Here is a 17,258-nt window from a genome sequence, read left to right as displayed (position 1 = left end):
TAATGCGCCATCTGCTCTGGGGGGCCGGACCTACGTAGTGTGTGATGTGTGACAAAATATTTGATTTGCAAGGTTCTATCTTTTGCCCGGACCCCTCCCATGAAGTCCAGACCATACGTCATGACCAGCTGCCTTCAGAACATCTCTGAACTTAGATGGCTCAGGGGCATCTCCAATGTAACATGTCCAAAACGGCGCTCTGCACAGGCCCTCACTCCCACCAGCTCCTCCCGAGCCCGGTGAAGGGCAATTCAACTCTTCTAGCTGCACAGGCCAGAAAGCTTGCTGGCGTCCCTCACTCCTCTCTGAGCACACACTCCATGTCCAGTGTCAGGAAATACCTCTGCTTCTACCTTCAATATATATCCAGGTAGCATCATGCCCCACCTCCCCCACTGCTACCACACGGGGCCAAGCTGCCGTCTGTCGCACGGATCACTGCACGTCTCCTACTCCTACCGGGCCCGTGGCTGCCGCCCGAGTTCGTCTTCAGTCTGTACTTCCAGGGATCCTAACACGTCAGTCAGATTCCACGCGGCCTCTGCTCACACCCTCCAATGATGCTCCATCCCAACCAGAGCAAATGAACGCCAAGTCCACAGCAGGACCTCCGAGATCTCCCCACGCTCAGGTTCATGTGCTCTCCCCTTACGCTCGGCTGCACCGGCTTCCTCCCTCCTTCCCCTGGACAGGCCCAGTCCTGCCTCAGGGCCTTTGCACTAGCTGTTCCCTCTGTTCGAATCCTCGTTCCCAGAGACTCACGTGGCTGGCTCCCTCATTTCCTTCAGGTATTACTCAAAAATGAATTCCTGGTAACTGAGTATGGTGAATGCTAACCAGGTTTATTGTGATCACTTCACAACGCATACAAATATCAAATCAGAATGGTGTACACCTGAACCTAATATAATGTGGTATGTCAATTGTACATCAATAATAATAAAAAGAAAGTTCTTAGAAGGGCTCTATCAGTGGAAAAATAAACAAAATCTTTTACATAAAAAAGTGAAGTCATCTGTGAGGCCTCCCATTGACACCACCCCTAAATTTCAATCTGTCACGCTGATAACCTTATAACCCCATTCTCTGCTTTCTCTTATTTTATTTTGAGATCTAGCTAACATATAACATCACATTAGCTTCAGGTATATGACGTAATGATTCGATATTTGCTCTATTGCGAAATGGTCACATTAGGTCTAGTTAACACCCATCACCACACAGAGTCACAAAAATTGTTTTCTTGTAATGAGAACTTTTAAGATCTACTTTCTTAGCAACTTGCAAATATGCAATACAGTGTTATTAACTATAGTCGCCCTACTGTGCATGACTTCCTCAGGACTCACTTTAAAGCCGGAAATTTTTACTTTTTAACCCTCTTCACCCTTTTTGCCCTCCTTACCTCCCCTCAACCTGTTATATGTATCCATGAGCTCGTTTTTTTCTTTTTGCTAGATTTCACATTTAAGTGAGATCATATGGTATATGTTTCTCTGACTTACTTCACTTAGCATAAGGTCCGTCCTTGTCAGAAATGGCAAGATTGTCCTTTTCATGGCTGACTAATATCCCTGTGTGTGTGTGTGTATGTGTGAGAGAGAGAGAGAGAACACACACACAGATCACATCTTCTTTATCCATTCTTCCATCAAATTAGATGTTTCCATGTCTTGGCTATTATAAATGCTGCTGCAACGAACACGACGGTGCAGATATCTTTTCAAATTAGTGTTTTCTTTTTCTTCGGATAAATACCCGTAAGTAGAATTGCTGAATCATATCATAGCTCTCTTTGATAACAGCCATGCTGACAGGTGTGAGGTGGTACCTCACTGTGGTTTGATTTGCATTCCCTGATGGCGGGCACCTTTCCATGAACCTGTGGCCATCTATACGTCCTCTTTGGGAAATGTCTATTCAGATCGTCTGCCCTCCCTGCTTCATTTTTGTCCTCAGCACCTATCACGATATAACATACTATATATTTTACTTACTTACTATTTCCCCCAGTTGAAGGTAAGCTCCACGACACAAGCAATTTTGTCTAATGTGTTTAGAGCTGTTTCTTTCACGTTTAGAATAGTGCTGTGCACACAGGACACTCCAAACATATTTATTGCATGCAAGCGTTTCTCAGTACAGTTTACACATTCCAATCAAAGGGAAAAATGCGTATAAGAGCGCGTAGGGAAGATACAGCTAAAGGAAATTCTAACAGTAAGAGCTATAATTACAGACTTCATTTATTATGTCTTCTTTCAATCATGTATTCACAATTTTCAAGTTGCATTCTTGGTGAGTATCTGGGTTCAGCAAAGGAGTGGATGCACTAAGCGAAGTCCATTTATTTCTCACGAGGGTCCTCTCTGGATCTGGAGTCTTTACCGTCCTGGAGCCCTAAGAGAACGGCATCGGCCTCTAGTATTGTTGTGTCTGTCGTGGCTCCCAGGAACCGAGATGTAAGTTCAAGATCTAAAAGCCGCAGCCGGACTCTGGTTCCTACCAGGTATTTCCTAAATAGGAAAAACAGAATTTCATTAATGCTGCATATGTCAAAACATGAACCACTAAAGTAAAATCCAAATTCTAATTTTAATTTGTGTGGGCTTAAGTTCATGAGATTAATACTAGTAGCTGAGAAATAGTTGTTTTTGACAGACAAGTAATTTAGTTGTATCAGAAATTTCATCTTAAAGTTGCCTTTAAAGATTTTTATAACTAAAATAAAAATGTATTCCAAACTGAAATTCAAACCAGTTGGTTCCTGAAACTGACATTTATTTTAATATGTCATTCATTTTTAAAGTCAGAGAGTATCAAGGGGACAAAAAGGTTCTCAGACACATTTTTTTCTTCTAAAATTAAAATCTTCTTTTAAAGGAAATTTTGTAAAAGCAAAATGGAAAAAAAATCTAAGTGCAAGGTGCATCCTAGTGGGGATTGATTGCACTGTAACGCAAGAGTAATGCTGGCCGTAACAGGCAGGATCGCTCAATCTGGTCAATAAAATATTCAAGTTATTTTATAGCACCAAACAAAAACATACTCCTTTACCGTTATCCCTTGATCAACTATTTTAAGAGTTTAAACATGAACATTACACAAAGGCACAGGAGAGTGAAAATACTGCTACCAATTGAAAAGTAGAAATCATTAAAAATCAAAATATATACTTAAATTACTCTAAGTTAATCTTAAAATTAAAATAATTCTATGTAAGCAAGAAATGCAGAAACCAATGCTTTCCCAAAAAGTCACTGTAAAATGATTTTGTACTCCATATAATGAACAGTATGCATACAATGTCTGGTTAGGTATTCCGAAGTAATTTATAAATGGTCCATTTGGCTTTTTAACAAGTCATTTGTCTTTCTGATCTTGGAAGTAAATGTCCTTTTGTAAAATTTGGAAAATAATGAAGTCAGTTGCATTTTCTAGTCCTTTCCTATGTGTATTTACATACATGTACATATGTGTGTACTTGACAGCATAGATCATATTTTCTGTTCGTTTAAAGAAATGAAACAGATATCCAAGACTATTGAGGCATAGCTTTGTGTTCTTAGAAAACAGCAATTATAGGACATATTGCATACGAATTAACCACTGGGAAAATAAGGTTAGTTCACAGACAGGGCAAAGCGGAACTGTTTTGCACATTACCTGTGTTCTAATGGAGTCTTTCACTGTCTTCGGAGCATGACCCACAGTGATGCCTGATGCCCCTTCCTTCCCTCCTCCCCTGCACCGTCAGGTTAGTTATCACGCCTTGTTCATTTTGGGCACGGTACTTCTTGAACTTAGCCCTTCAAGTCTTTCATCCCTGGTTAGAGCTTGAAGTACGACTCCATCTTCCCGGGGGCACCTTTCTAGTCACTTCTCACGATGGGCTCCGCATGTGGCGCGCTCCAGTGGAAGTGGCCGGATGTCCTCACACTTCTCTTCCTCTGCCCCGTGGCTTCCGCTGCCTGCACTGCTTGAACTTGCTACCTACATCCTGTTAGTGCCCCAGTATCCAGGTAGAACGCATCAAATGCACTGCCCACACACATGGAGAAATGCACCCAAGAAGAGGCCTTTAAAAAGGCCACCGACGGCCTGGAGGGGGGCTGACTCTCCCGTACAGACTGTCCGTTCTGGGAAATCCAGGACACGGAAAGGTCAGCATATTTCTCCCTCAAAGGAACAGCCATACAACTAATGTGGAGGTTATCTGCGCTTTAACTTTGAAACACTTTATTAAAGGGAAAGAATGAATATATTTCTGAGAACCCCATCTCTGCCAATGTAATCTGAGGTGAACGTCAGCATCGTAGCCTCTGATAATGGCTTATACTAATCAGCCTTCCCATTTGGGTTTCCACTGCTCCATATAACGAGATTTAAAATGAATACGCCAGTCAAGTCTTTCCCCGGATTGTTTGTGCAGCCTTCAAATGGTCACATTATTCAAAGATTTGGGCCCAGGTATAAAAAGCCTCAAGAGGGAACGTAGTGATGACAGGTGAGGGCTCTGGAGCCTGACGGCCAGGTGTGTCCCAGCTCGATCACTTAAAAACACGCGACTTTGAACTCGTTACTTTCTCTCTGCTTCAGGGTCCTCGTCTGTAAAATGAGGACAATAATTCTGCCTAGCTCCCAGGTTCCTGTGAGCACGAGCTGAGTTACCACATGCCAACCCCTTATAAATGCTCAGAAATGTCAGCTACCATCATCACCATCACTGCCCCCCCCCCCCCAACCACCATCAAAACAAGCCCGGGGACACCTGGCACTCTAGTGGCGCACACGAGAGCACTCCCAGCTCATTCCAAGTTGTAATTAAATCAGTAACGAATTTCAGTAGAAGAGAAACGTGGAGGTGGGTTTTCTTCCAGTATTTGCTTTGATTCAAATCCTACTAATTTTAATGGCATAAGCGTTCCTCTGTTAAAATATAACATAAATGTTCTACAAAAACGAAAACTGTTTCTTTGCAAAAGAATGTTGAATTTCCTTTGAGGGTGTGAGGCAAAATAGCACTGAACAGAAGCAAGTAAAATTCAGAGAACTCCATATTGAACAGTCGCATTTCTCAGCATTTATCACAACACAACTAGAAACAAGAAAGCAGCATAAACCGTCAGTCACTGAAGGGTCACAGTGATTTATCTCATCTACTATTCTTTCCCACAGTGGCTCAAGGAAGACTGCAGGGCAGGTAGAGCTGTCTAACTTTACCTGTCTCCTGTCACTTGCTTCTTTAATTCTTAATAGAATTAAGCCTTCTATGAATCTACTGTATTTTCAGCACATACCATTTCTTGGAAGCGGAACATTAATTTCTCTAGGTTCATTATTTGTTCTTCCAAGAAGCGTATTTTTAGCTTCTTTTTAAATTTACCATTTCAATAATAAACTTCTAATCAACCACCCCCCTTCTTGACTTGATAGACCTGAATCTATCTCGATTATCTTCTTTCAATAATGGGGTTTTATCATTCTTATATTTAACTGGTTTTTCTTATCCCATTAATATCAATGGACTCTTCTAAAAAATAGACAAATACCTATGAACATAATTTTGCTACAATTTCAAAGGATTACTTGCAGGTCGTCTATGGACCACTAAGAGTAACGCCTCTATGTTTTTGGTCTATTTATCTTCTTGAGGTCAAAGAAAACGGTCCTGATTTCACCTACACAATATCATGGACTGTAATAATTACTACTGTTGCTTTAATCCCAATGTGCTTCTTAAGGTGGGAAAACCCAGGAATTCACTGAACAAGCTCATTTGGCCAATGCTCAGAGCCACACAGCTAGTAAGTGGCAGAGCCAACCACAGCCTTACTTTCTAATGGATGTAAGACAGAAGCTGTGTGTGTGTGTGTGTGTGTGTGTGTGTGTGTGTGTGTGTGTGTGTGTATGAAGACATTTTCCTTTCATTATTCCTGGTCACTTAATTAAGTCTAACCTAGTAGGAATGAATAAGGACAGGTGTTAAAGAATTGGGCCCACAGCAGCATTACATTTTCAACTTAAAAATATGGAACGAAAGATAAATCAAGAAAACATACCCAACAAAGGAATAGGCTTACGATCATTATCTTAAGAAGCCAGATGGGTCCACCATCTTGAATATTTACACCATAGTGTGTTGGAAATGTTTAGAAGTGCTTTTTGGTTGTCACAATATCAGCTTGACATTTAGAAAGGGTGGCTGGGATGTAGACATTCTGTAAAGCTCAGAACTCTTTGGTACCACAGAGCTGTCCCGCTTCTGAACTAGACATGGATGTGGGGGAAAGGCCTGCTTATGATTATCTAAGCCTGGAACTATGCCTGCCAAAGACGGAAAACAAAGTTATTTGTTTTTTAATAAAAGTTTAAGTATACAGTAAATATCCAAGAATGCAATTACTGTGCACATTGATAGAAGATTGACTTTGTTCAAAATCTTAGTAAGTGTTGTTCACTATTTCAGAAAATCACATTACTCAAGCAACACCACCATTTCACTTTTGTGTTTTGCTATATATGTTCAATGTATCTTTTTTACAGGTTAAACTTTAGCTAAATCTTTGCATTGGTAGATCAGGCTCCTCTATACCTGCCATCTAAAAATACATGACTGATGGTCTTACCTTTCAATGAAATGCATTGAAACTTAATTAAAATGTCAATGATACCAAAACTCTGCTGTTCAATCCAACTTTCTATGATAATGGAAACACTCGATACAATGTGGCTATTGAGCTTTTGAAATATGGCTAGTGTAACTGAATTGAATTCTTAAACTATGTTTAATTTTAATTAACAGTGCAAATCTCCAATTTCAAATTGACAATAAAAATAGTAAGCATACTTGTCCCACGATATACTAATACACATTGTTGCAGAAAGACTAGCTTCATAGGAAAAATGGAACTTTGAAATAATTTGTTATAATAAATAATTACCACTATTAATAGTTAGAACCAGCAATAATAAACAATCAGACCCACGTTTGCCATTGCTAACCCCGCAAACATTTCTTTCCTCGTTTTGTATTCTTTCTCAAATCTGTGACACTGTACTAGACACACAGCAACTGAACTGTCTTATTAGGAATTTAGAGGTTAAATTAAATTCTCAATAAAGACCGCCCCCCATGTTATAGACATAACATTGAAATACAGGAAGTAAAGTCACTTGCCTATACCACAAAGTGGTACAAGAGGATTCACACATTCTTTTTCCTCTTCCTTTTCTTAAGTTCTCAATTACCTGTGACTTCTTGCAAGAACTGTAAACTTAATCCTTTTAGGGGAGGTAAGAATTTACCACTTCATACAGTCTTATAATGTCTTCCCTTTGAAATAAAAGGTAAGCCATGTTGCTGCCATCCAACTCATTATTTTAATCTTTCCCCACTAGAAAAATGACTGTTCGGTGGTAACAAATAATGAATTAAATGATTAGAAAAAAAAATCTTCATGACTTCATGCCCTGTTGTCTATTTTTTTTTTTTACATCTCTTAATTAGGAGAAAACCCAGATATTAATCTTTCAGAAATCTATTTCATATTAAAATCACTAAATACTGCAGTTTTGAAGGGCAACGAGGACGTATCTGATGAGCAGGTTCAAATGAAGACAGCCTAGTTTTCCCTGCTCACGGCGTTTCTTTTAACTGGGTTTCTTTTAACTGGAAGTGTGTGCCGCGGACTGAAGTCTGAACTCCAGCCCACACGGCTTCCATCCCGGCCTTCACCATGACCACGCTCCTCCACTGTGCACTTTTCAGACCATATGCTGCAGTAAATGAGCTGCACATCGGAGCTGTTTAGGAAAAGGGCAATTAAATCTGGTTTTGCATTTCTGTATTAAGGACATAGTTTAAAGGCTTTCCTTTGGAGAGGTTTTTGACATTCTTTCCAGACATTCTTTAACATCTGTCAGTGCATGCTTGTGATGGTTCTCAGACTTAAAATAGACTTTCAGACTAGATCTTTGATACAAATATATTGAATAATACAAAGCTGACAATTACAAGGCTTGGATCGAACCTCAGTATCCAAAGAACAATACTGTGAGGAATTTTGACTTCGCTCGTCAATGGAGCTGTCCTGCTGTGATCATAATTCTCCGAGGGTTTAAAAACAGTTCTTTTGAAATCATTAACCATCTATGTTTTCATCCCAGTCAGTTAAAACACTTCAGAACTTTTTCTGATTTTCTTACAATTCCTTATTTAAAGCTTTAAGACTTTACAAGTAAATTTTTCTTTTTTGAAGAGAAAGAATGAAAATATTTCTAATGGTTTAATTAACACCAATCTATTTTTTCTAATTTGTATGAGTGTTCACAGTAATGTTGACCTATATGTAAGTGTGTGTGTGTGTGAGAGAGAGACAGAGAGAGAATATGTGTGTGTTTTGTGTGTACTTTGTTCCTTAAATGAACTGTGTGCATTCTTCATCATTAAAAGGCACAGTGCTAGAATAGATCTAAGGTCTTTCCCAGTTCTACATTTTATTCTATTTTTACACAATTTTAAGTGTTTGAAAACTAATATAGAGTAGGGTAATATTAAATGCAAAATTGATTAAATATATATACAAAACGCAAAAATTTAAGATTTTTTATTAGCTATATAAAACATTTTATAGCCTTAAAATTCAATTAACAAGTGAGCCTTTATATGCAAACTACTTGATATATTTTAGATTTGTCTCACTTTTTCAAAGTACCATCCGCCATGTCTCCTTGACCCACCCAGCCTGTCGCTTCCTTCTGTTCAGCCTGTAAGACGCCTATCGACATCCTCTCACCACCAAACGCTCTGCACTGTCTACCAAGCACAGCTGCCACGGGTAACAAAATAAAGGGAGAGCGTGTGCATCAGTTCCATAGCTCTCCAATATGTCCCTTCATTAAAATTTAAAATACAGCACACATCTTACATCCTAATTTATTATCCCAATCATCAGAAGACGTATATGGAAACAAAAATTATTATAATCATGACTTCCGCTACATGAATTATTACCAAAAGCCCTTTCAAAAAACGAATGACTACTCCTTAAAAAATACTATACAAGGTGTGACTATCAACTAGGCAAAAATACACAATGCATATCAACTGGCAATGGAAACCTGCATGCCCTTAGCTATAAGCAAAGGAGATTGCTCATAACACCAAACTACATTTCCTCAGTTGCAATCATCCTGGATAAGGATTTTAATCTTTTTCTGCAATTCTAATATAAATACTTATATGATTTTGTTTTTCCTTTAAGCCAGCCAAGTTCTTTTTAACCTTGTCCTCTTAATTAGTATTTTTTGCCACCATAACCAAAAGTTTTGTCTCTTAGTCAAACACCGATTTATTTTATGAAATGTGAAAAATGAAACATGTTTACATGTCCAATAAATGACTTCACTTTTTAATAATGTAGAACATGCATAGAATATATTATATGTGGCATCAATAACGACAGTTATAATCTTCGAGTTACAAAATAAGATGTGTTAAGAAATCCGGGAAAGGAAAATCCTATCATCTAACAAACATAGTAAGTCTATTTTTATTAAAAAAAATTGTTGCTGGTCAGAATATGAACATATATATACACACTGGAAAACAACTTTGCTCGTCTCATATTTGATGTTTAAAACACGCAATTCTAACTTTGACGTCCGTAATGTCTATACTGCCTACAATTGTTAGGAAATCAAAGACACACACACACACACACACACACACACACACACACACACACACTCTCTCTCTCTCTCTCTCTCCCCAAAAGTCCAAAGGAAACAGAATGAGTAAATACTCTCAGGCACCTGAGATACACTGATGACTAAAATTGGGGTCACAGTTGGAGCTAATATTATGGCATCTAAGCAAAAAGGCATATGTTTTATGACATATAATTTTTATTTTATGAGAGAAGAAAAAATATACATTTATTGCCAGAGACAAGTTTTGTCAGTGAAGCAGAAAGGAAGGAGTATGGGCTTTAAAGAATTAGAGAAAGATCTAGGTTTGATTGTGATTGAGTTTTCTCTTTCTTTTAATCTGGTTTCTATCTCTGAATTAGTTATACCGTGTTTCCCCGAAAATAAGACCTAGCCAGTCCATCAGCTTTAATGCATCTTTTGGAGCAAAAATTAATATAAAACCCGGTCTTATTTTAATATAATGTAACGCCCGGTCTTATTTTAATATAAGACCGGGTATAATATAATGATATGATATGATATGATATGATATGATATGATATGATATAATATAATATAATATAATATAATATAATATAATATAATATAATATAACAATATAATATAATGTCGGGTCTTCTATTAATTTTTGCTCCAAAAGACGCATTAGAGATGGTGGTCTTATTTTTGGGGAAACACGGTAAGTATTGTTACATTTGCCACAAATACCTACTTAAGATCTGTAGGGGTGGGGATTTACCAACAAGGAATAGAGACACTACCTCATCCCTTCCCAGCCCACAGAGACAAGATGAAGCAAGAGGCCATCTTCCACCAATTCCTACTTTATTTTAGCAGGTAGGTCCTGATTTCTGTGCCCTTTCCTCACGAGACGAGACAAGACTTTCTCAGATGCCTTTTAGAAAGCTAAACACTAAAGAGACTGTTACCACACTAGCTTGTGTGGGCTGGCGAGGGTCAAAGGGGGAAATCTTTCATAAAAGGATCAGACTCAGGCTGCAGATTTCATGCCGTCCCGAGCTCTGAACAGCCTCCTCTACAAGAAGGACCCAGAGTTGATGAGGGGAGGGGAAGGTGGGGGTAGAATGCAAAGACGCCTTCGCATGCTCACAAGGCTGAAGGTGGGTTGGTTTTAGAAAGACCCTTGGACTTGGAATAGATCTTGGGACTTGACACTTACAGGCCCTGGTTGATATTTGCCCTTTGTCCTCCTAAATCTGCCTAAATCTGGGCATGTTTATTAAACATTCCAGTTCATGCTCTTTATTAAAAAGAAGACAACCAACTACACAAGTACAGAAAGTGAGTAGTTTAAAGGCGCTTAATGTAATATCACATGGTTTTAAATAATTGCAAGATAGTAACAGTCAAAGTGTGGTTTTGCTCCCCAAAACTTAATTCACTTTTAGGCTGACTTAGTGTAAGTACATATTCCACGTAATACTGTCACTCTCCCTTCACTTCTCCGACCACATGCCGAGCACCGTGATCCCTTCTGGCAACACAATTGCAGGGTCGTTGATCACTGGGCTCCACCCAAAAGGACACGGTGACAGAATCTTATATCATGTTGAATGAAGACCTTAAGGAAAGGAGGATACTTAGCAGATTGAAAAAGAAGTACAAAGAGGACCTTATAACTGTCTGAAGAATTTGAAAGGCTTTCATATGAAAGAGGTCGCAATATTTACTGTGTATGTCTAGTTCATACGCCTACAAAAAGCAAAAATAAGAAAAATGGTAGAAGGTAGAGGATGGCAGATGGAGCAGATTTCAGTTTCACACAGGGAAGAACTTCTAACAAGGCTGGCGAGAAAGGGAATCGATTATTTTGTGTATTAATGGAGGAAATCACAGGGAATTTTCAAGATGGAGGTCACTGTGGCAATGATGGAGTTTCAATTTAGTAAGGGCTGAATTAGATGACCTCCAAGACTCCTTCCATTTCTGAAATTCTACGACTGTTTGACTCAGAATGCCAATTACGTCCTCCAGCACCAGGAAGCACAAAAGCTAGAAAGCAAGTTAAAAGCAGCCAAATTAGTCAGAAGGTAGGTCAGATATGCGGTGAAAAATGTAGAATCAGGTCACTTTCTCCACTTAATAACTCTTCCAGACCAGGAGGCACGGCACTCTCATTAATGACCTCCCACCCCACAGGCGCCCTGCTTTGTTTCCAGACAGCACTATCTGTTACGCACGACCCGCTGATTCACCTGGCTCCAATCTGAAGCTAAAGATGATTTGTGACATGACTGCTGGCGAGATGGCCAGCTAAACAAATGCACACTTAACTTGACCAGGAAAAAAAGTTATTTTACCCCTCCTATGAATCACCTCTGTAGGGAGGCGATTTCTACATCACCTTCTAGTACAAATGAGAAGAGACTTAAAAAGGTCAAATACCGCCATCTTTTTCTATGACCTGTACTACTCTCCGTAATAAACCTGTGTGAATGTGGATTTACGCCCTTCTACTTTGGCATTTGACAGATTGTTGGAGAAAATGATAGTATTAATAAATCCATATTCTCAGATGCTACCAAAACTTGTACAGCTGGTTCTGTACGCTGTGGTCTGCCCGGGACAACTTGCCCTTGCACCAGCGGTCGGTCGGTCATACGTGCTCCTTCCCCCAGCTTCCCGTCTCAAAGCCACACTTAATTATCTTAAACCCTGAGTGGCAGCTTAGGTGCTGACAATGTGTCACTCAGATGCCTCAAGGACTCCCTGCTCTCTGGGTCATTCCTATCAAAACAGGAGTGTGACCACACAGTGACCAGGGGCTTATACGCAGCAGCTTGATGGCTTGTGCTTCGTATCTGAGGAAAGAAAAGGTTTCTGAGCAGACTGGCATCTCTAGGGGGACTTTGTCTTAAATGCTAACAGAGTAAAACACTGGCAAGAGTCAAATATCTTTGGAATAAAATTCTGCAAAAAAAGAAATATGACACACTCCAAAGTCTCTGAATCAAAATCAAAGCATCTATTTATGATGTAAAAATGTATATAAAAGCATTTTTTGTTTGCTTTTGGTTTTATTTAGTAGGAGGTTGTGCCTACTTCCTTGGGATTAGGTAATGAAATTATTTTAAAGCTTTCACTACCCAGAAAACAATGTTCAAAAAATACTAAAATTCCAAAAGAACTGTGTTAGGTTAGCATTTTGGCTAATGTAAGTGTCTCTGAATAAATTCTTATGCTTTTAAAGTGAAACAATACAGGGTAGGACAGTGATGTAATTCTTGTCTTCCCTACTCAGAGGGGGTGAGCAGCCCCTGGTAAGAAAGTCTTTGCTTTGAGGAGCATCCATTCCCCTCGCAAATTCCACTCTTTACAGGTTACCTGTAACCAGCCTTCTTTGCTCATGCAAATGGACTTTCGGAATCAGTGCCTGCAAAATGGAGGGAAACCTCAAGATCTAGGAGCTTTTTAACACCCCAAGAAAAGGTGAATGAAGAGACTTCTGTTCAGAGAGCATATATCACGTTATAATAGCTAAAGAGAGCCCGCCATAGTCTATTGGTTTACTGGGTCGAGAGAACTAAAACCTTGGATGACAAACCAGCTGACAGAGTATGAGAACAATGCTGTTTCCTGATCCACTCCTGCTATGTGAACAGCTCTGTGATCAGTTACGTCACCTTGGGCAAGGTTATCTTTATTGGGAAATGGAATCCCCGTAGTACCGACCTGCTAGGATTGCTAGAAGACTGTACGAGAATGTACACAGAAAAGTCTACCAGGACAGGCCCTGATTTAACAAAGAATAGTTCGGGCAGATAGAAGCATTCCAGGTACACACAGAGATTGCTAAAATGTAAAACGTGTATCCTGCACCTTCTGTTCGGTAAGAACACCTCACCCTAAAAGAAGAAGTGGGTTAAGAAGAAACAACCCAATTAAAAAAATATTTTCTTTAACAACAATTCTGAAACAGACTAGTAATTATGAGGGGGGGAAAGAGTTCTATCTGAAAAGTGGTTACAGTTCTAACTTTACAGCCACGGACACTCTTGTTGGATGACATTGAATAAAAACTAGTCCTTGCAAAGTCATTCTGATGCCCGAGGATGGGACAGGCTCCGCGGCCACAAAACGCTGCCAGCTCTACCTTTTAAATAGAGTTTGCCAAGATGAGTGTGTTATTAGCCAGGCTTGGCTGAAACAATCCACTGCCCACAAAGCTACTTTAATGTACTGTCTCTATTGAAAATCACAGTAATCCAACAATACATGACGATCCTTTCCCATCACTGCAGCAATTCCCACCACAGGCAGCACTTTGTCCCCAACAAAGAAGCCTCACATTCTCCGTCTGCAGAAGCCCCAGTCCTGCCTGAGCCTGTAAGGCAGCCAAGAGGGACATCTGTGTCCTCGACAGCACACAGCACTGGCTCTCTCCTTCGCCCTTTCTTTCCTTCCCTTTCTGCTTTCTTCTTTATTTCCTAGACAATAAACTGGGCGATTGCTTGGTAAGGAAATGGCCTTTCAGTCCCTTCCTCTTCCCTTTTATTTGTTTGTTTGTTTAACATCACAGTCAGACAACTGCATCTGCCATCTACGATTAAGTCCAAATCCTGAAAACACAGTCAAGTTTATTTCCTGATACCGTCTGAGCTGACTTGGGGCCATCTGAAAATGCTGCCTTCAAAGATGAAGTGTCTTAATAAAAAGGAGCTGTCCAATTCTGAAAATATTCTAGAACTTCATTTTTATTTGTAGAGTGATAAAGCCAAACAAAATACTTTAAAAAATGGTAATATACTCTTAAGAATTAAGAAAGCGTATAAACTACATGTTCCCTGTAGAAAAGTTACAATATAAGCAACTACTTGCACAAGAATATTACATTTTGGTATTTTATACCCAGAAAGACTTCTGTTATGTCAACTTTCACCTCAAATCAATATTTAGCCTTAAAGAAGTAAAAGAAATTAAGGCAAACGAGGGACAAATGGACAAAGACAGTAAGTAGGACTTCACCAGAGAAAAGTGAGGTACGAGGGTCCACAACTTCTATCTGCTCCCCAAACACACGAAAATGCTCAATTTGATTAATGATCAAATAGTTGCAAATTAAATCTAGATATTTTCATTATCAATATGCTTAATATTTATTTAAAAACAGAGTACCCACGCTGGCACAGGAATAGACAAGTTGGGATTTTAAATCAGTTCTGCCTTTCCGGAGGGCAATTTGGGGATCTGGGCGCTGATACCATTTGGCCCTGCAATTTTACTTTTAGGATTTTATCCAAGAAGAGATGGGCATTAAGAATGTTTATTGTAACTTCATTTAAAATAGAAACAACTCAGAGATAGCCAAATACCCAACTATAGAGGATTTATTAAATAAATTGTGATACATCTCTACAAGGAGTAGTAGACAACCAAAAAAAAAAAAGGTTTAAGAGAATATGTAATTAAAAGGAAGTATTCACCATATAGTTAATAAACGAAAATAGCTGGTTATGAAATATGTATATATGATCTCAACCACCTTTAGAAAATATATACTTGCTGAGAAAAAATAAATGTTACTGATGGTATTACTTTATGGTGGTATGGTAAGAAAATTCTTTATTATTTTATAATAAATATGCCATTAGTTTTAGAACCAGAAAAAAGTCCCTGAATGAACTGCCTCTTGGAATTGATGGTGTAATTTATTACCATTAAAGAAATAAAGGGTAATTCATTCCTTCTCAAACATACATTAACATTTTCCTAAGTTTCAAAACAGTTCCATTGAAATAAGGTAAAATTTCACATGAAGGGTGCAGTGAGGGATACACAGGAAGAGGGAATCAGCACAATAAGAGATCGGGACCGGAAAAGTCTCTTAGATTTATCATTTTATGTAGAGGGGGCAATCACAAAATCATAGCTCAACAAGTTTAATGAAGATTCAACAGACTGATTTTCATTCCCGAAAGACCAGACCGTGTGAAATGTATCTCTTATTATCAGTAGATGGAAACAACATAAACACCAAATAACTACAATTTGCGCAGAAGTGTGTGTGATTATTGGGAGAAACGGAACAGATGGAAAACAATGAAGTTTCTAATTCTGTGAGTCACAGACAATGCGGAGAGCGCTTTTACCTGCATAGCTTCACAGTGTGTCACATGGCAAAACTAGATTACCAAGGAAATCATTTTCCAATTAACTTTGAAAAGGACGAAAGCATTCCCTAAGACCTTACGTCTGTTTAATCCCCTGACATGTTGCAGAGGAGTCAGGAAGCTACAGGCAGAAAATCGGTGAGTTCTGAAAGCATGTAAAGCATGGACCTGCTCTCTCGAGTTATATCACTGTTTCCAGTGCACATTTTGTAAACTGGTTTTAAATCACATTGTTTGTGATTCTGCTACAATAACCTGTCTGTGTATTTCTTTTGAATGAATGAATAAATAAATAAATAAATACATACATACATACATACAATTATCTGCTTAAAATGGCCAAAAAAAAAATAGTGTTTGCAAAGCAGCTGTCACACAAATGAGCGAGGCAGAGCTGCACTCTATTGACATCAGTTTACGACATGGTATTTAAAAACCATCACCGGAAAAGCGACAAAATCTCCTGGGTTGTGATCTGCATTTCTCCTCACTGTACACAGCAGAGTTCATGTTATATTTTTAAATTATTATAATTCTGGAAGCTACTGAATTCGCCTGTTTTTTGTGTTCCCTAGAATACGACCAAATCACGCTCATTAATAAAATTAAAGGCAGAATAGCAAACGAGGTATGTGAAGCCCTGCCAACCACTTTTTAAGGATGTACCGATTCCTTCTGATGTAATGACTGAACAAGCATGCTGCGGGGGCACGCGGCCTGTCACGTGGAACGTGGGTGCCACGTACCCAGACGCAGGTGTGGCTGTGCCACAGAAACACACACGCCTCCACTGAGCGCCAGGCTTGTTTTTTAACGCAGTTTCCTTAACTCCTACTATTGCTACACATGTGCTTCGGAACTTTACATGTTATTCCATCAATTCCCACGGCTGCAGAAGGAGATGTTACCATCACTATTTTCCGAGAGAAAAAAACGTTCCCCAAGTCACAAGCTAGTAAATCGTAAGAGTGGGATTCTGACTCCTATCTGGGCTCTTTTCACTATGTTAGTGGGTCAGGCAAGTAAACTGACTGGAAGCTAAAATTACGGGGACACCTCATGGCTGAAGTGTCAGCACCTGAAAGCCACCAGATCAAAAACATCTTGCTTTCTGCGAGTGTTTCCTCGTCCTCAAAGACACTGACAAAGCCCAACTGTTTACTCCAGTTAGACCCAAGCCAGGTGTGTGACGTAAGAGAATTCACAGATAAGTGGACCATTCTGTTTGCAAATCTGTCAAAAAGGTACATTAGACTGTCAAGTTACGACCTCACTGGTTTCTGGAGAAGTTGAACTGTAAGTTCAGTGATACACATGGGTTTTCTGTGTCAGGGAACCCTGATTTGATCTCATAAATAAGTGAAAAAAAATCTTTAGATGCATTTACAAACATTTCTGCAGTGAAATGAAGCA

General features: G+C 39.2%; 1 protein-coding gene across 2 annotated transcripts in view; it reads right to left on the bottom strand.

Moving 5' to 3' along the window:
* Positions 1 to 17,258, bottom strand: part of TPD52 (tumor protein D52) — a 186,332-nt gene that overhangs the window by 19,076 nt on the left and 149,998 nt on the right. Inside the window, exon 3 of one of the 2 annotated variants that reach the window (XM_019725571.2) lies at positions 2,101 to 2,516. The exons of the other annotated variant lie outside the window; for it this stretch is intronic. Coding sequence (XP_019581130.2) covers positions 2,348 to 2,516 — 169 coding nt within the window. The 3' untranslated portion in view covers positions 2,101 to 2,347. Of the gene's footprint in view, positions 1 to 2,100; positions 2,517 to 17,258 lie in introns of those variants that run through there. 2 annotated transcript variants of the gene reach the window in all.

This window comes from Rhinolophus sinicus, linkage group LG14, assembly GCF_036562045.2.
Source record: "Rhinolophus sinicus isolate RSC01 linkage group LG14, ASM3656204v1, whole genome shotgun sequence".
Classification (NCBI taxonomy): domain Eukaryota; kingdom Metazoa; phylum Chordata; class Mammalia; order Chiroptera; family Rhinolophidae; genus Rhinolophus; species Rhinolophus sinicus.
Note: the sequence above shows the minus strand (reverse complement) of the source record. Positions and strands in the feature narration are given on the sequence as shown.